Source organism: Oncorhynchus mykiss, chromosome 13 (assembly GCF_013265735.2).
Source record: "Oncorhynchus mykiss isolate Arlee chromosome 13, USDA_OmykA_1.1, whole genome shotgun sequence".
NCBI classification, from domain to species: Eukaryota; Metazoa; Chordata; class Actinopteri; order Salmoniformes; family Salmonidae; genus Oncorhynchus; species Oncorhynchus mykiss.
In genome coordinates, this window is record NC_048577.1 from 26,578,117 (window position 1) to 26,594,394 (window position 16,278).

At 39.9% G+C, this 16,278-nt stretch overlaps 1 protein-coding gene across 1 annotated transcript; it reads right to left on the bottom strand.

The window, feature by feature from the left end:
• Window positions 1-1,453: 1,453 nt before the first annotated feature.
• LOC110487404 (zinc finger protein 883-like) lies at window positions 1,454-9,802 on the bottom strand. The gene is made up of 2 exons (XM_036942383.1): window positions 9,642-9,802; window positions 1,454-4,084 (listed from the first exon to the last, which is right to left on the bottom strand). The coding sequence occupies exons 1-2, from the start codon at window positions 9,790-9,792 to the stop codon at window positions 2,673-2,675; spliced, it is 1,563 nt and encodes a 520-aa protein (XP_036798278.1). The 5' UTR covers window positions 9,793-9,802; the 3' UTR covers window positions 1,454-2,672.
• Between the last annotated feature and the right edge of the window lie 6,476 nt (window positions 9,803-16,278).

Consider the following 16,278-nt stretch of genomic DNA (forward strand, 5'->3'; position numbering starts at 1 on the left):
CCAGGTGATTTCTCAGCCAAACGTGAAGAACAAATGGAGCTATTTCGCCTACAAAAATAATGTTTTTGGAAAAAAGGAACATTTGCTATCTAACTGGGAGTCTCGTGAGTGAAAACATCCGAAGCTCATCAAAGGTAAACGATTTAATTTGATTGCTTTTCTGATTTCCGTGACCAAGTTACCTGCTGCTAGCTGGACAAAATGCTATGCTAGGCTATCAATAAACTTACACAAATGCTTGTCTAGCTTTGGCTGTAAAGCATATTTTGAAAATCTGAGATGATAGGTTGATTAACAAAAGGCTAAGCTGTGTCTCAATATATTTCATTTGTGATATTTTCTAGGAATATTTATGTCCGTTGCGTTATGCTAATTAGTGTCAGGCGATGATTACGCTCCCTCATGCGGGATGGGGAGTCAGAGGTTAAAGATACCAACTCAAAACCTACGTTTGTCTTCATATGGGTTACAATTTAAATTGTATGTAATTATATTCCCAGTATTACTTCATCAAATCTCTAGTAATCGATTGTACACACATACAATTCATCATATTTTCATATATTAACAGAATCCATATAAAACGTAAGAAATTCTCAGGTACTCACGACAACCATTCCATTTGCTTTTTCAAGGACTCTCCATAGCTACGAAACAGCTCTCCAAACATACTCCCAACAGAACCAAAAATAAACTATTGTTTCCCGGACAATGACCATGGGATCCCCAACGGTTCTCTAACCTCCCAGAAACCACTGGAAAATCAAGCCTCCCAGGAACTATAGACCTTCCGCTGCTTTCTAAAATATCATCCCATTTATTATCCAAATTTCAAACATCTGATTACGCATATTTCTATATGTTACTATCCAAACGTCAGATTAAGACTAATTTCCACAGTCACGCAACTCTCATATCACAGTCACACAATGTTATTCCCAAACATACCAAAGCAATTAGTTGTTTTTCAACAATATTTTAACCTGCAGGAATATTTTCACATTTCTATCTCATGGTTAGTTCCTAGGATAATGCAACTCATACATTTACATATTTTAATACTTCTAAAATGGGGTACAGGTTTAAAAAGAGTAAATGTTAAAAATAATTACAGATAGCTGACTCGGCCTCAGAGCCTGGGCCTACACCACACAGGAATACACACTCAGAGCCTATGAGGCTTTTCTAAAAACTACACTTTGCGTGTTTCACTCACCTCTTTCTTTTTTAAAAACTAGGTTTGAGCGGTGGTATCCACTCAGATCAAAGGTGGGTTCATCTGCTCCGTTCCCGAAGTGTGGTCTCCCTGAGATCCCAAGTTAGAGGGATCTCTCGTGCACCATTTAGCCAGGTCATCAGTCACCAAGTCAAGATTCACGCCCCATCGCCAAATGTGGTTGTAGATTTCTTTCATATCAAATGAGGTGACAAACGTATCACACAAGTCAGAGTTATACTTAAACTAAATCTTTATTCGCCTTATAATAAGGGAGCAGGTCAAGACAACGTACACATATAAAGTGAATCAATTGAGTGCGCTACGATAATGATGGCTGGTCGACGAATCACCCCCAGATGATTTGTTGAGAGTCCTGATACAAAAGTACAAATGTCTTTAATAGCCCAGATGCACCCCTTTCAACCTACATGACAAACAACAGATGTATAGAACGGGTCACAAGGTCAAGATTTGTATGAAAGATAGTTATAATTCTCAGCAGACAGTACCTGATTTGTGTAGAGACCAGGGTCTGGCCCTGGGGTCATCTCTCCCTGGTACCATATAGAACAGAAACATTAACTCATACTCTGGAATGCGGTCTCTTTAGGTTTTATCACCCAAAATACATTGTAAATCTCTGTCATTGTTTTCTCCCAGAGGCCCATCCTCAGTAGAACACAGACAAAATAGTTATAAGAACCCTCTATTCTGTTGCATAAAACCACCATTTGATCCAATAAAAGTATTATAACATAATGTTGCAGTTTTGCTCTCAGTGTCCACTGAAAGTTGATTAGTAACAACAACTGGGACATACAAGACACCAACCATGAGACCGACTAAATCTGCCCAAGAAGAGGCAAACAAAAGAGAAACCCACAACAAAAGTAAAAAAGGGACGCAAACCAAAAAGGTGGAGCAACTAAAGGTTTTGACTCTCCACATCTATCAAGACAACTGGAGCACTGGGCCAGACATTCTTAAATAGAACCTAGACCACAATCAATTGTGCCGAGAGGAGGGAGATGAGGTTGCATGTCCTGTTAAAACTAACATCTCAAAAGCCACATGGAATCTGGGAATAATGTGTACATCACTGGTTAGAGGACAATTTGTAGAAAACAACTAGCTACATTTTGAAGTGTTGCATTTTGATTCAAGTGGGTCACCAACATGGTAAGTGTAACGACTCTTTTTTTGTTAGTCACTTTTTGTTAAATCATATAAATAGTACTCTTCCATTTCAGAGCCGGGATTTTCCCCGAGGCTAATGTCCATATCATGTTGAAATCAATAGAACAGTGGACAAATGTTTAGGGTTCAACATTGTGACATTATCAAAATACTCCTACTACAATGTTAAAACATTCTACATTGTGACATTAATATCATGAAACAACTCCTTCATGTATGTATTTTCTGATATTGAAATCAGAGCTCTTTTATCAGATTATCTCCTGGCACAGATATGGGATTTCTCTCCTGTGTGTGATCTCTTGTGTACAATCAGCTGTCCAGATCGACAAAAACTCTTCCCACATTGATCACAGCTATAAGGTTTCTCTCCTGTGTGTGTTCTCTGGTGTACAGTCAGATGCCCAGATCTACCAAAACTCTTCCCACATTGATCACAGATAAAAGGCTTCTCTCCTGTGTGTGTTCTCTGGTGTTGAGTCAGAATGCTAGATGTAATAAAACTCTTCCCACATTGACCACAGCTATAAGGTTTCTCTCCTGTGTGTGATCTCTTGTGTACAGTCAGCTGTCCAGATCCACAAAAACTCTTACCACATTCATCACAGCTATAAGGTTTCTCTCCTGTGTGTGTTCTCTGGTGTACAGTCAGCTGCCCAGATCTACCAAAACTCTTCCCACATTGATCACAGACATAAGGTTTCTCTCCTGTGTGTGTTCTCTGGTGCTCTGTCAGAACGCTAGAATGTCCAAAACTCTTCCCGCATTGATCACAGCTAAAATATTTCTCTCCTGTGTGTGTTCTCTGGTGTACATTCAGCTGTCCAGATCTACCAAAACTCTTCCCACATTGATCACAGATATAAGATTTCTCTCCTGTGTGTATTCTCTGGTGCGATATCAGGCTGGTTGACCGAGTAAAACTCATCCCACATTGAGTACAGCTATAGGGTTTCTCTCCTGTGTGTATTCTCTGGTGCACTGTCAGAGCAAAAGATTGACCAAAACCCTTCCCACATTGAGCACAGCTATAAGGCTTCTCTCCTGTGTGTGTTCTCTGGTGTCGAGTCAGAATGTTATATGTAATAAAACTCTTCCCACATTGATCACAGCTATAGGGTTTCTCTCCTGTGTGTATTCTCTGGTGCACTGTCAGAGCAAAAGATTGTCCAAAACCCTTCCCACATTGAGCACAGCTATAAGGCTTCTCTCCTGTGTGTGTTCTATGGTGTACAGTCAGAATGTTATTTGTAATAAAACTCTTCCCACATTGATCACAGCTAAAGGGTTTCTCTCCTGTGTGTATTCTCTGGTGCACTGTCAGAACACTAGATTGACTAAAACGCTTCCCACATTGAGCACAGATATACAATTTCTTTCCTGTGTGTGTTCTCTGGTGTGATATCAGGCTGGTTGACCGAGTAAAATTCATCCCACTTTGAGTACAGCTAAAACATTTCTCTCCTGTGTGGATTCTCTGATGAATTTTAATGCCTGATGAGCAGGTGAATCTCTTCCCACAGTCAGAGCAGGAATGAGATTTATTCCCTGTGGATCTCTGCAGGTGTTTGTTGAGGTGTTCTGATCTGGAGAGACTCTTCTCTGCCTCTTCAACATCATGAGGTTGTTGAGGACCCCCAGAGGATCCACGATATTCACGTCTCTCTCCTGTGTGAACAACAAAGTCAGACAGATGGTTAAAGGCCCACAACAGCGGAAATCCACTGTAAAAGGTGATGCCAACAGCATAGCCATGATGTTGTAAAACAATTGACGTGTGCAAAGAATGCATTTTTTTTTGCCAATTGTCTTAAAATGAGCAAGAATAGTCATATTTTGTCTTGTTTTCACATTAGTAGTAAAATCAATGATTGTAGGCTAGAAATAAGTTACTCATGTTGTTGAAATCCTAAGCAGTGTGCCAGACGACTTTTGGTCTCCAATATAGGCCCCTTTCTGTGTTTAATAAAATTGCGGCATGAGGGCGATGCACACACAATTTGATTGCAGAAACACCTCCCTGCTAATGAGGAAACCGATAGTTATGGATGTAGTATATCTGCCTGGAACAAAAATGGTGAGCAAAGATTTTAGTTTTTCACAATGTATTCTGAATGTGAATGAGGGAAAACTCAGGGGAGTAACCTCCATTTCCAGGTTGCTTATGAGTGCATTTCACACTACTTTGGATTATAATTCTAAGGCTCGTTTGAATGTCCTGCTGAATGTCCTTAACCTCTCTAGGGTAGGGGGCAGCATTTGGAATTTTGGATGAAAAGCATGCCCAAATAAAACTGCCTGCTTCTCGGGCCCAGAAGATATGATATGCATATAACTGGTAGATTTGAATAGAAAACACTCTAAAGTTTCCAAAACTGTTAAAATAGTGTCTGAGTATAACAGAACTGATTTGGCAAGCAAAAACCTGAGAAAAATCAATTCAGGAAGCATATATATATATTTTTTTGTAGTTTTCTATTCAATGCCATTACAGGATCCATTGATTTAGGACTCAAATTGCAGTTCCTATGCCGTCCACTAGATGTCAACAGTCTTTAGAAATAGTTTCAGGCTTGTATTCTGAAAAATGAGGGAATAAGAGCATTCGGAATGACTAAAGTGTCGCAGAGCTTTTTCATGCGTGCGAAAGAGAGATAGCAATTCTTGTTTACCTTTTAAATTGACAACGTTATTGTCGGGTTGAAATATTAGCGATTATTTAGGCTAAAAACAACCTGAGGGTTGAATATAAACATCATTTGACATGTTTCTATGAACTTTACAGATACAATTTGGACTTTTTTGTCTTCCTGTTTTGACTGCATTTGAGCCTGTGGATTACTAAAGAAAACGCACAAACAAAACTGAGGTTTTTGTATATAAAGAGACTTTTTCATTTATTGAGTAAATGAATGTCTGCTGAGTGCAACCATATGAAGATCATCAAAGGTAAGGGATTCATTTTTATCTCTATTTCTGACTGTTCTACTTGGCTGGTTACTGTTTGTAATGAATTGTCTAGTGGGCTATGTTCTCAAATAACCGTACGGTATGCTTTCGCCATAAAGCATTTTTTAAATCTGACACCGTGGTTGGATTCACAAGACGTTCATCTTTAAACCTAAGTAAAATAAGTTTTGTTTTCTGAATTTTTATAATGAGTATTTCTGTATTTGAATTTGGCGCCGAGCAGTTTCACTGGCTGTTGAAGAGGTGGGTAGCCTAGTGAAGTTAGTGACAGTATCTGTTTTATTTTAAATGTAAAAAAATTATTTAACCTTTATTTAACCAGGTAGGCCAGTTGAGAACAAGTCCTCATTTACAACTGCGACCTGGGCAAGATAAAGCAAAGCAGTGCGACAAAAACAACAGAGTTACACGTGGGATAAACAAACATACAATCAATAACACAATAGAAAAATCTATATCCAGCGTGTGCAAATCGAGTAAGGAGGCACGGCAATAAATTGGCCATAGTAGCGAAGTAATTCAAATTTAGCAAATTAACACTGGAGTGATAGATGTGCAGATGATGATGTGCAAGTAGAAATACTGGTGTGAAAAAGAGCAAAAAAAGTCAATTAAAAAATAAATGGGAATGAGGTAGCTAGTTGGATGGGCTATTTACAGATAGCCCATCCATTTACAGATAGCTGATGCTTAAAAGTTAGAGAGGGAGATAAGTCTCCAGCTTCAGTGATTTTTGCAATTCCTTACAGTCATTGGCAGCAGAGAACTGGAAGGAAAGGCGGCCAAAAAGGTGCTGGCTTTGGGGATGACCAGTGAGATATACCTCCTAGAGTGCGTGCTATGGGTGGGTGTTGCTATGGTGACCAGTGAGCTGAGTTAAGGTGGCCTAGCAAAGACTTATAGATTACCTGGAGCCAGTGGGTTTGGTGACGAATATGTAGCTAGAGCCAGCAGACGAGAGCATACTGGTCGCAGTGGTGTGTAGTATATGGGGCATTGGTGACAAAACGGATGGCACTGTGATAGACTGCATCCAGTTTGCTGAGTAGAGTGTTGGAGGCTATTTTGTAAATTACATCGCCGAAGTCAAGGATCGGTAGGATATTCAGTTTTACGAGGGTATGTTTGGCAGCGTGAGTGAAGGAGGCTTTGTTCCTAAATAGGAAGCCGATTCTAGATTTAATGTTGGATTGAATATGCTTAAAATGAGTCTGGAAGGAGAGTTTACAGTCTAACCAGACACCTAGGTATTTGTAGTTGTCCACATATTCTAAGTCGTGTAGTGATGCTAGTCGGGCTGGCGGGTGCAGAAAGCGATCGGTTGAAAAGCATGCATTTAGTTTTACTAGCGTTTAAGAGCAGTTGAAGGCCACAGGAGGAATGTTGTATGGCATTGAAGCTTGTTTGGAGGGTTGTTAACTTCTGTATTGAGCAGCTTGGATGAATAAGGTGCCCAGAGTAAACTGCCTGCTACTCTGTCCTCGATGCGAATATATGCATATTATTACTAGTATTGGATAGAAAACACTCTGAAGTTTCTAAAGCTGTTTGAATGATGTCTGTGAATAAAACATAACTCACATGGCAGGCAAAAATCCAACCAGGAAGTGGGAAATCTGAGGCTTGTAGTTTTCTTTAACTCAGCCCCTATTGTAAATACAGTGGGATATTGGTTATGTTGCACTTCCTAAGGCTTCCACTAGATGTCAACCGTCTTTAGAAACTCGTTTGAGGATTCTACTATAAAGGAGGGGCTCGTGAGAGCTGTTTGAGTAAGTGGTGTGGCAGAGTGACTTGGGCTTTTGATGGGCGGTCACGAGAGAGTTAGCTCTCATTCCATTGCTTTTCTACAGACAAAGGAATTCTCCTGTTGGAACATTATTGAACATTTATGTTTAAAACATCCTAAAGATTGATTCTATACTTAGTTTGACAAGTTTCTACGGGCCGTAATGGAACTTTTTAAACTTTTCGTCCGACATTCGGCGCGACCTGAATGCGCTTTTGGATTTGTTTACCAAACTCCCTAACAAAAGAAGATATTTGGACATAACTGATGGACATTATCGAACAAACCAAACATTTATGGTGGAATTGGGATTCCTGGGAGGGCATTCTGATGAAGATCATCAAAGGTAAGTGAATATTTATAACGCTATTTCTGACTAATGTTGACTACCCAATATGGCGGATATCTTTTTGGCTGCTTTGTTGTCTGAACGCTGTACTCAGATTATTGCATGGTTTGCTTTTTCCGTAAAGTTTTTTAAAAATCTGACACCGTGGTTGCATTAAGGAGAAGTATATCTATAATTCCATGTGTAACACTTGTATTTGTCAACATTTATGATGAGTATTTCTGTAACTTGATGTGGCTCTCTGCAAAATCACTGCATGTTTGAGAACTACAGAACATAACGCGCCAATGTAAAATGAGATTTTTTGATATATGCACTTTAGCGAACAAAACATACATGTATTGTGTAACATGAAGTCCAAGAGTGTCATCAGATGAAAATCATCAAAGGTTAGTGATTAATTTTCATCTCTATTTGTGCTTTTTGTGACTCCTCTCTTTGGCTGGAAAAATGGCTGTGTTTTTCTGTGACTTGGTGGTGACCTAACAATCATTTGTGGTGCTTTCGCTGTAAAGCCTTTTTGAAATCAGGCACTGTGGCTGGATTAACGAGAATTTTATCTTTAAAATGGTGTATAATACTTGTATGTTTGGGGAATTTTAATTATGGGATTTCCGTTGTTTTGAATTTGGTGCCGTGCACTTTCACTTGCTGTTGCCAGACAGGTTAAAGCATCAGACAAGTTCAGTGCGTATATTTGATTTTATAAAAACACATGGGGCGATTGGTAGAAAGAACAGCTGACTCTTGGTTGACCAAGATGTATTTTAGTTGGGGACAGCACTAGAACATGATTTTGGGGCTCCCAGGTGGCGCAGAGGACACTGCATCTCAGTGCTTGAGGCACCACTACAGACACCCTCGATCAAATTCAGGCTGTATCACAACCGACCGTGATTGGGAATCCCATAGGGCGGCGCACAATTGGCCCAGCATCGTCCGGGGTAGGCAGTCATTGTAAATAAGAATTTGTTCTTAACTGACTTGCCAAGTTAAATAAAGGTTACTTTTAAATAAATATATAGAAATAGAAATATAGTGTTTCATGACAAGCCATTTCTTACAAATCTGTCAAGGCACCAACCGTGAGAAGGGTTTAAACATAGGTTTCAAACCAATTCATGAATGTAACTGAATCTAGGTATGTCTTGCCTTTAATGTAAGGGCATGAAAAAAAATTGGCAGAATATTATACAATGACCTATCAACAGCTCTAATAATTTGGCCCCCCACAGGAAATCTTCACTGGCAATTCTAGAATATACTATATATCCTAGAAACCTGGTTAAACGATCACTATGACATCATGGACGAATTCTAGAATATACTATATAGAAACTTGGTTAAACTTTCATTATGACATCATGGATGAATTCTAGAATATACTATATAGCCTAGAAACCTGGTTAAACTATCATTATGACCTCATGGATGGCCAGTCCTTAATCTTCATAGTGTAGTGAATTCAGGGGGTAGCCCTGAGCTGAACTCAAACTTGGGTCCAGCGACTGTCAAGTCAACACCTTATAACTGTTACGGCAAAATGTCTGAACTTCTTGACGAGGTCGCTAGGTGTTGTGTTACGCTTTCTACAATAGCTTTCTCTATGAATTTGAGAGTGGTTACACTTCTCCTTCCCCAATCCCTCAGCTGCTCACCAAACCAAGTCTCTGGGCAGCCATTTTGTTGATGTTTAAAAAAACACACAACCCAGCAATCTGCAGTTCAAACAATAACAAATCTGTCATTCCACCACTGTTATGGTAATAAGATGATTATGGGGTTGGAGAAATGAAACTACAGACAGACAGACCTATGGATGCAAGGACTGACCATCCCATGATACCAACATTATAGTTTTAACCATGTTGAGGCTGGCAGTGTTGATTTACATTGTTTCTAAACAGAGTAAAAAAAAGCTTATTTGGGGATCTGATGGGGAAAACAGTTGAACTAAGCTCATGAGGCATGTGTTATATTCTTCAAGAATCAATGGCTATAAATAAATAATTTAAACGTCACAATATGGATGTAGCAATTGCAGATTTCCGCTTTAACACCAAACATCAGTTCAACAACTGCAGAGTTTGTGCCTCTGTTTTTAAGACAGTACTTACTAGTGTTAATAAGGGAACGGTTTCTCACAACCATCTTTTGGCTAAATTCATCGTTAGAACCATTGGGTTCTTTAAGATGCGTTTGGGAAACCGGGCCCAGATATCCAGGTCCCTCCTCTTCTTCCTCCTCCTTTTTCGATGTAACAGTCATCTCTCCCTTCTCTTTCACTCCAAAAACTGCATCCTCCTCTCCTTTTACTGTAACATCCTTCTCTCCTTTTACTGTAACATCCTCCTCTCCTTTTGCTGTAACATCCTCCTCCTCTTTCACTCTGAACGCGTCTTCCTCTTCTTTCACAGTAACGGCCTCACCCTCTACTTCTTGTTTTACTGTGTTATCCGTCTCTTCTTTAACAGGAGAGTAGCTTAGTGAGCTCATGGTCGGAGATGTTAGCTAGTTAGGCTAATGCTAACTTAACCAGTCCGGTAGCTGACTAATAACAACACCGTAAATATGAAATTAAATCGGATAACTAACTAGAAGACAGAAGTGGGTTTAAAACACAGTGGCTAATATACACTAAAGCGTCTAAAGAGCTTTATTGGTTCGTCGATTTTGGCTAGCAAGCTACCGAAGTGTATCGCGAACTGTTGCTGCTGTTGAAATAAGCGTTCCGTCCACTAGATTATACGTCACACTAGCAGCATCGCCTTAAAGTCGCAGACCGCCATTTGTTGACTGGAGTGGATAACGCAGTTGAGTAAAATGTTTATTTTATTTTCAGACAAGTTAAAGTGTAGGAAGCATTATATTTACTCACCAGCGTTACACTACAGTGTGGTTAAAATCTTACTAAGCTAGTTGTAGTCACGATTTGGTTACCTATAAGTACAAACAGTTATGTTTTTGCGTCATTACATATTTATTAACTTATTTCAGGAAATCTTCTAAACTACCCACAATGCAGTATTTCTCAACGTCATATGGATGATCTCTGTGCTACTGAGTTTGTATACCAGTGTAACGGTGTAATGAAGTTACATGTTTTATATATATTTAACCTTTATTTAACTAGGCAAGTCAATTAAGAACAAATTCTTATTTGCAATGACGGCCTACCCCGGCTAAACCCTAACCCAGACGATGCTGGGCCTATTGTGCGCTGCCCTATGGGACTATCAATCACGGCCTGTTATGATACAGCCTGTAGTGACCCCTCTATCACTGAGGTGCAGTACCTTAGACCGTTGCTCATGTTGTTTACATTAGGTATGGAACTCTGGGTAATCCACAGCAGATTTTTGGAGAATTTGACAATTGAGTGGTTCTGGGATGGAAATGTATAAAGTTGACATTACATCATACATTAGCAATTTATGTTTCAGTAACTACTGTTGTTGGTTTGTCGTCAAATAAGCCTCTTTATATGTTATCACTGTAGGCAATTTGTAGCTGTGCTATCTAACCTCCAAACGAGCTTCAATGCCATACAACACTCCTTCCGTGGCCTCCAACTGCTCTTAAACACTAGTAAAATTAAATGCATGCTTTTCAACCGTTCGCTGCCTGCACCGCTGACTAGCATCACCACCCTGGATGGTTCCGACCTTGAATATGTGGACATCTATAAGTACCTAGGTGTCTGGCTAGACTGTAAACTCTCCTTCCAGACTCATATCAAACATCTCCAATCGAAAATCAAATCTAGAGTCGGCTTTCTATTCCGCAACAAAGCCTCCTTCACTCACGCCGCCAAACTTACCCTAGTAAAACTGACTATCCTACCGATCCTCGACTTTGGCGATGTCATCTACAAAATTGCTTCCAACACTCTACTCAGCAAACTGGATGCAGTTTATCACAGTGCCATCCGTTTTGTCACTAAAGCACCTTATACCACCCACCACTGCGACCTGTATGCTCTAGTCGGCTGGCCCTCGCTACATATTCGTCGCCAGACCCACTGGCTCCAGGTCATCTACAAGTCCATGCTAGGTAAAGCTCCGCCTTATCTCAGTTCAATGGTCACGATGGCAACACCCACCCGTAGCAGGCGCTCCAGCAGGTGTATCTCACTGATCATCCCTTTAGCCAACACCTCATTTGGCCGCCTTTCGTTCCAGTTCTCTGCTGCCTGTGACTGGAACGAATTGCAAAAATCGCTGAAGTTGGAGACTTTTTCTCCCTCACCAACTTCAAACATCTGCTATCTGAGCAGCTAACCGATCGCTGCAGCTGTACATAGTCTATCGGTAAATAGCCCACCCAATTTTACCTACCTCATCCCCATACTGTTGATATTTATTTACGTTTCTGCTCTTTTGCACACCAGTATCTCTTCCTGTACATGACCATCTGATCATTTATCACTCCAGTGTTAATCTGCAAAATTGTAATTATTCGCCTACCTCCTCATGCCTTTTGCACACAATGTATATAGACCCTATTGACTTGTTAATTGTTTACTCCATGTGTAACTCTGTGTTGTCTGTTCACACTGCTATGCTTTATCTTGGCCAGGTCACAGTTGCAAATGAGAACTTGTTCTCAACTAGCCTACCTGGTTAAAGGTGAAATAAAAAATAAATAAATAAAAATTAACACCAGCTAGTTTATTAGCCCGGTATTGTTAGTTTAGGTGTATTATACTTCTTCGCCACCAGACATTAAGTAATTTTCAGGTTCATTTGATATATTTTGACACTAAAATGGATGACAGTTTATTCTGATGTAGTGAATATGAGACACATGGAAACAATTGATTAATTTATTATAGTAAAGTAGGAATTAGTATGAATTGTTAAATCCACTATACGATCACAATGACTTTGATAGACATTTCAACTGTTTTTTTGTCAGTATATTATAGGGTAGATTTATGTAGAATTGCTGTGGGAGTGCTATTTATATCCCGTCACTACTGATCATTCTTCCATACTGTGTGTGTCCCATCATTGCAGCTTTGGAAATAAATGAACTATCCATCCATTGCTCCTTCCTGTGTTGACTCACTGACTTGAGGGAAGGGACTAGGAACTTGCTCGATATCTTGGAAGGTCATGCTAGGTTGATATCTAGCTCAAGCTTCACCTCATGCTTTTCATGAGCTGTGTGGTTGTGTTATCTAGTGGGAACCTGTTAGCACGGTGGGCTCTGGTGCCTTCTTGCCATGGGTTCAAATCAAAAGAGAAAATCAACCTGCTTGCTCCTTTATGTTGTGTCAACTTGTCGATATGTTACGTTTGATACCGGAGCTACGAGCCATGCGTCCAAATCACTAAACAGTGTGCTGATGCCTGTATCACTTTATCAGCAGCACGTGAAGCTTCATTTCGTCGAACAACCACCTGATTAGTTTGGTATTGGGCTTGTTTGACACTGCAGGCGACTGATTGATCTACAAATCACCACTACATCAATAACTACATCACACCTGCCCAGACCCACTAGAACACACCTCCATCTCCATTAACTACATCACACCTGCCCAGACCCACTAGAACACATCTCCATCTCCATTAACTACATCACACCTGTCCAGACCCACTAGACCACACCTTTATCTCCATTAACTACATCACACCTGCCCAGACCCACTAGAACACACCTTCATCTTCATTAACCACATCACACCTGCCCAGACCCACTAGAACACACCTCCATCTCCATGAACTACATCACACCTTCACAGACCCACTATAATCCACCTCCATCTCCATGAACTACATCACACCAGCCCAGACCCACTAGAACACACCTTCATCTCCATTAACTACATCACACCTGTCCAGACCGACTAGAACACACCTCCATCTCCATGAACTACATCACACCTGCCCAGACCCACTAGAACCCACCTCCATCTACATTAACTACATCACACATGTCCAGACCCACTAGAACCCACCTCCATCTCCGTTAACTACATCACACCAGCCCAGACCCACTAGAACACACCTCCATCTCCATGAACTACATAAAACCTGCCCAGACCCGTAGAACACACCTCCATCTCCATTAACTACATCACACTACTTTGAAGACTTACAAAACGTTTTTCTGCAGTTTGAGATCGACTGAGTTTTGTTTTTTTTACACCTGCCAATGTAAATCCTTTGAACGAGACAAGTTACCAAACAGGACATATTGCTAATGCTCTTCCCAATGATAACCTGAATGACAATTAACTTGTGGTGGTGATGACGTCCTATTCGATAACGTCGTCCATCGGGATTCAGCCCAAAAAAGAAGACACTCTGGATTGATCACTGGAGTCAGATGTGAAGGAGGAGGTTGATCATCAGGAGTCAGATGTGAAGGAGGAGGTTGATCATCAGGAGTCAGATGTGAAGGAGGAGGTTGATCATCAGTGAACCTCTAGGATTATGGCTGGGCTGGCGTTTCCACTTCCAGCTTGGTCATATATTTTGACACATTGAATGTTTATATTGTGAACCTATGTTATATATTTGTGCCTCTTGTTTCAGGAAGTGATGTCACTAAGTGCTGCCTATATATACAATGCATTCGGAAATTAATCAGACCCCTTCACCATTTCCACATTTTGTTACGTTACAGCCTTATTCTAAAATGGATTAAATCATTTTTTCCCTCATCAATCTACACCCAATACCCAATAATGACATCATAATATCCCACAAGACATCACATTGCCCCATAATGACATCACAATAACCCATAATGACATCACAATACCCCATAATGTCAAAGCAAAAACAGGTAAATAAATGAAAACATTTGATTTTCTTTCAAAAACAAGGACATTTCTAATTGATTCCAAACTTTTGAATGGTAGTGTACATCTACATGATGTATTGTTACACCACGTAGGAGCAGTAGAGACCTAGTCTGTTCATTATATACATCTACATGATGTATTGTTACACCACGTAGGAGCAGTATAGACCTAGTCTGTTCATTATATACATCTACATGATGTATTGTTACACCACGTAGGAGCAGTATAGACCTAGTCTGTTCATTATATACATCTACATGATGTATTGTTACACCACGTAGGAGCAGTATAGACCTAGTCTGTTCATTATATACATCTACATGATGTATTGTTACACCATGTAGGAGCAGTATAGATCTAGTCTGTTCATTATATACATCTACATGATGTATTGTTACACCATGTAGAAGCAGTATAGACCTACAGTAGCTAGCTACTTATTTAGATTTAGTTTGACTTAATGAAACTGCCTTAAATGTGCTGTAGTAAACATTTTTTATTCTCACTAATCAATCAACACTTTCCTGTCTTTGTATGTCTCAATATAATAGTATTATTTAATTAAATCCATTTAAAATAATCTTTGTCTGAAAATAAAATATGATCCACCTGCGTTTCCCCTCCAGTCAGCAGACGGCGATGTGGGTCTTTCAGGCGACGCTGCCAGCGTTATGTATAATCTAGTGGACGGTTCTTCATAAACAGCTCGTCAACCACCTCAGCTTGCTAGCCAACATAGCCGAAAGATTCAAGCTATTTATACGCTTTCGGTGAATATTAGCTACTGTGTTTTCGACACACTTAGGTCGTATCTACTTGTTAACCTATTTAATGTTACGTTATTTTGTATTAGTCAGCTATAGTAGCTGGCTGGTTAAATTAGCACTAGTCTAGTCGCTAATGATTGCTAGCTAACATCCCCGACCATGAGCTCCCTAAACTACTCTCCTAAATTTGTCTCATTTGATATTAAAGAAATTAACCACATTTGGCGATGGGGATGTTAATCTTCACTTGGTGACCGCTCCTGACGACCTGGGTAAATCGTGCACGAGGGATCCCTCAAACATGGGATCTCAGGGAGACCACACTTTGGGAACGGAGCAGATGGTCCAACCTTTGATCTGAGAGGCAGCGAGCCGAGTGGATACCACATCTCAAACGTAGTTTAAAAAAAGAAAGACGAGCGAAACACGTAAAGAGGAGTTTTTAGAAAATCCTCGTAGGCTCTGAGTGTGTATTTCTGTGTGAGGGGGGCACCTTGGAGGTGTAAACAGGGCCGAGGCAGCTATCTGTGTGAACTGGATGAAAACTAGAATCTGTGTTTACTAGTTAAGACCATTTATGATATAGTAGAAGATAGTAAGGTGCACCTGTAATTTTTTAAAACCTGGACCCCATTTTAGAAGTATTGAAAGATGTACATGTATGAGTTACATTATCCCCGGAGCTAACCATGAGATAGAAATGTGAAAATATTCCTACAGGTTAAAATATTGTTGAAAAACAACTAATTGATTAGGTATGTTTGGGAATAACATTGTGTGACTGATATGAGAGTTGTGTGAATGTGGAAATGAGTCTTAATCTGACGTTTGGATAGTAACATATAGAAATATGCTAACTCAGATTATTGAAGTTTGGATAATAAACAGGATGATATTTTAGAAAGCAGCGGAAGGTCTATAGTTCCTGGGAGCCTTGATTTTTCCAGTGGTCTCTGAGAGGATAGAAAACCGTTGACGATCCCATGGTCATTGTCTGGGAAACAAAAGTTATTTTTAAAATTCTGCTGGGAGTACGTTTGGAGAGCTGCTTCTTAGCTATGGAGAGTCCTTGAAAAAGCTAATTGAATGGTTTTCGTGAGTACCAAATAATTTCTTACGTTTTATATGGATTCTGTGAATATATGAAAATATGATGAATTGTTATTGTGT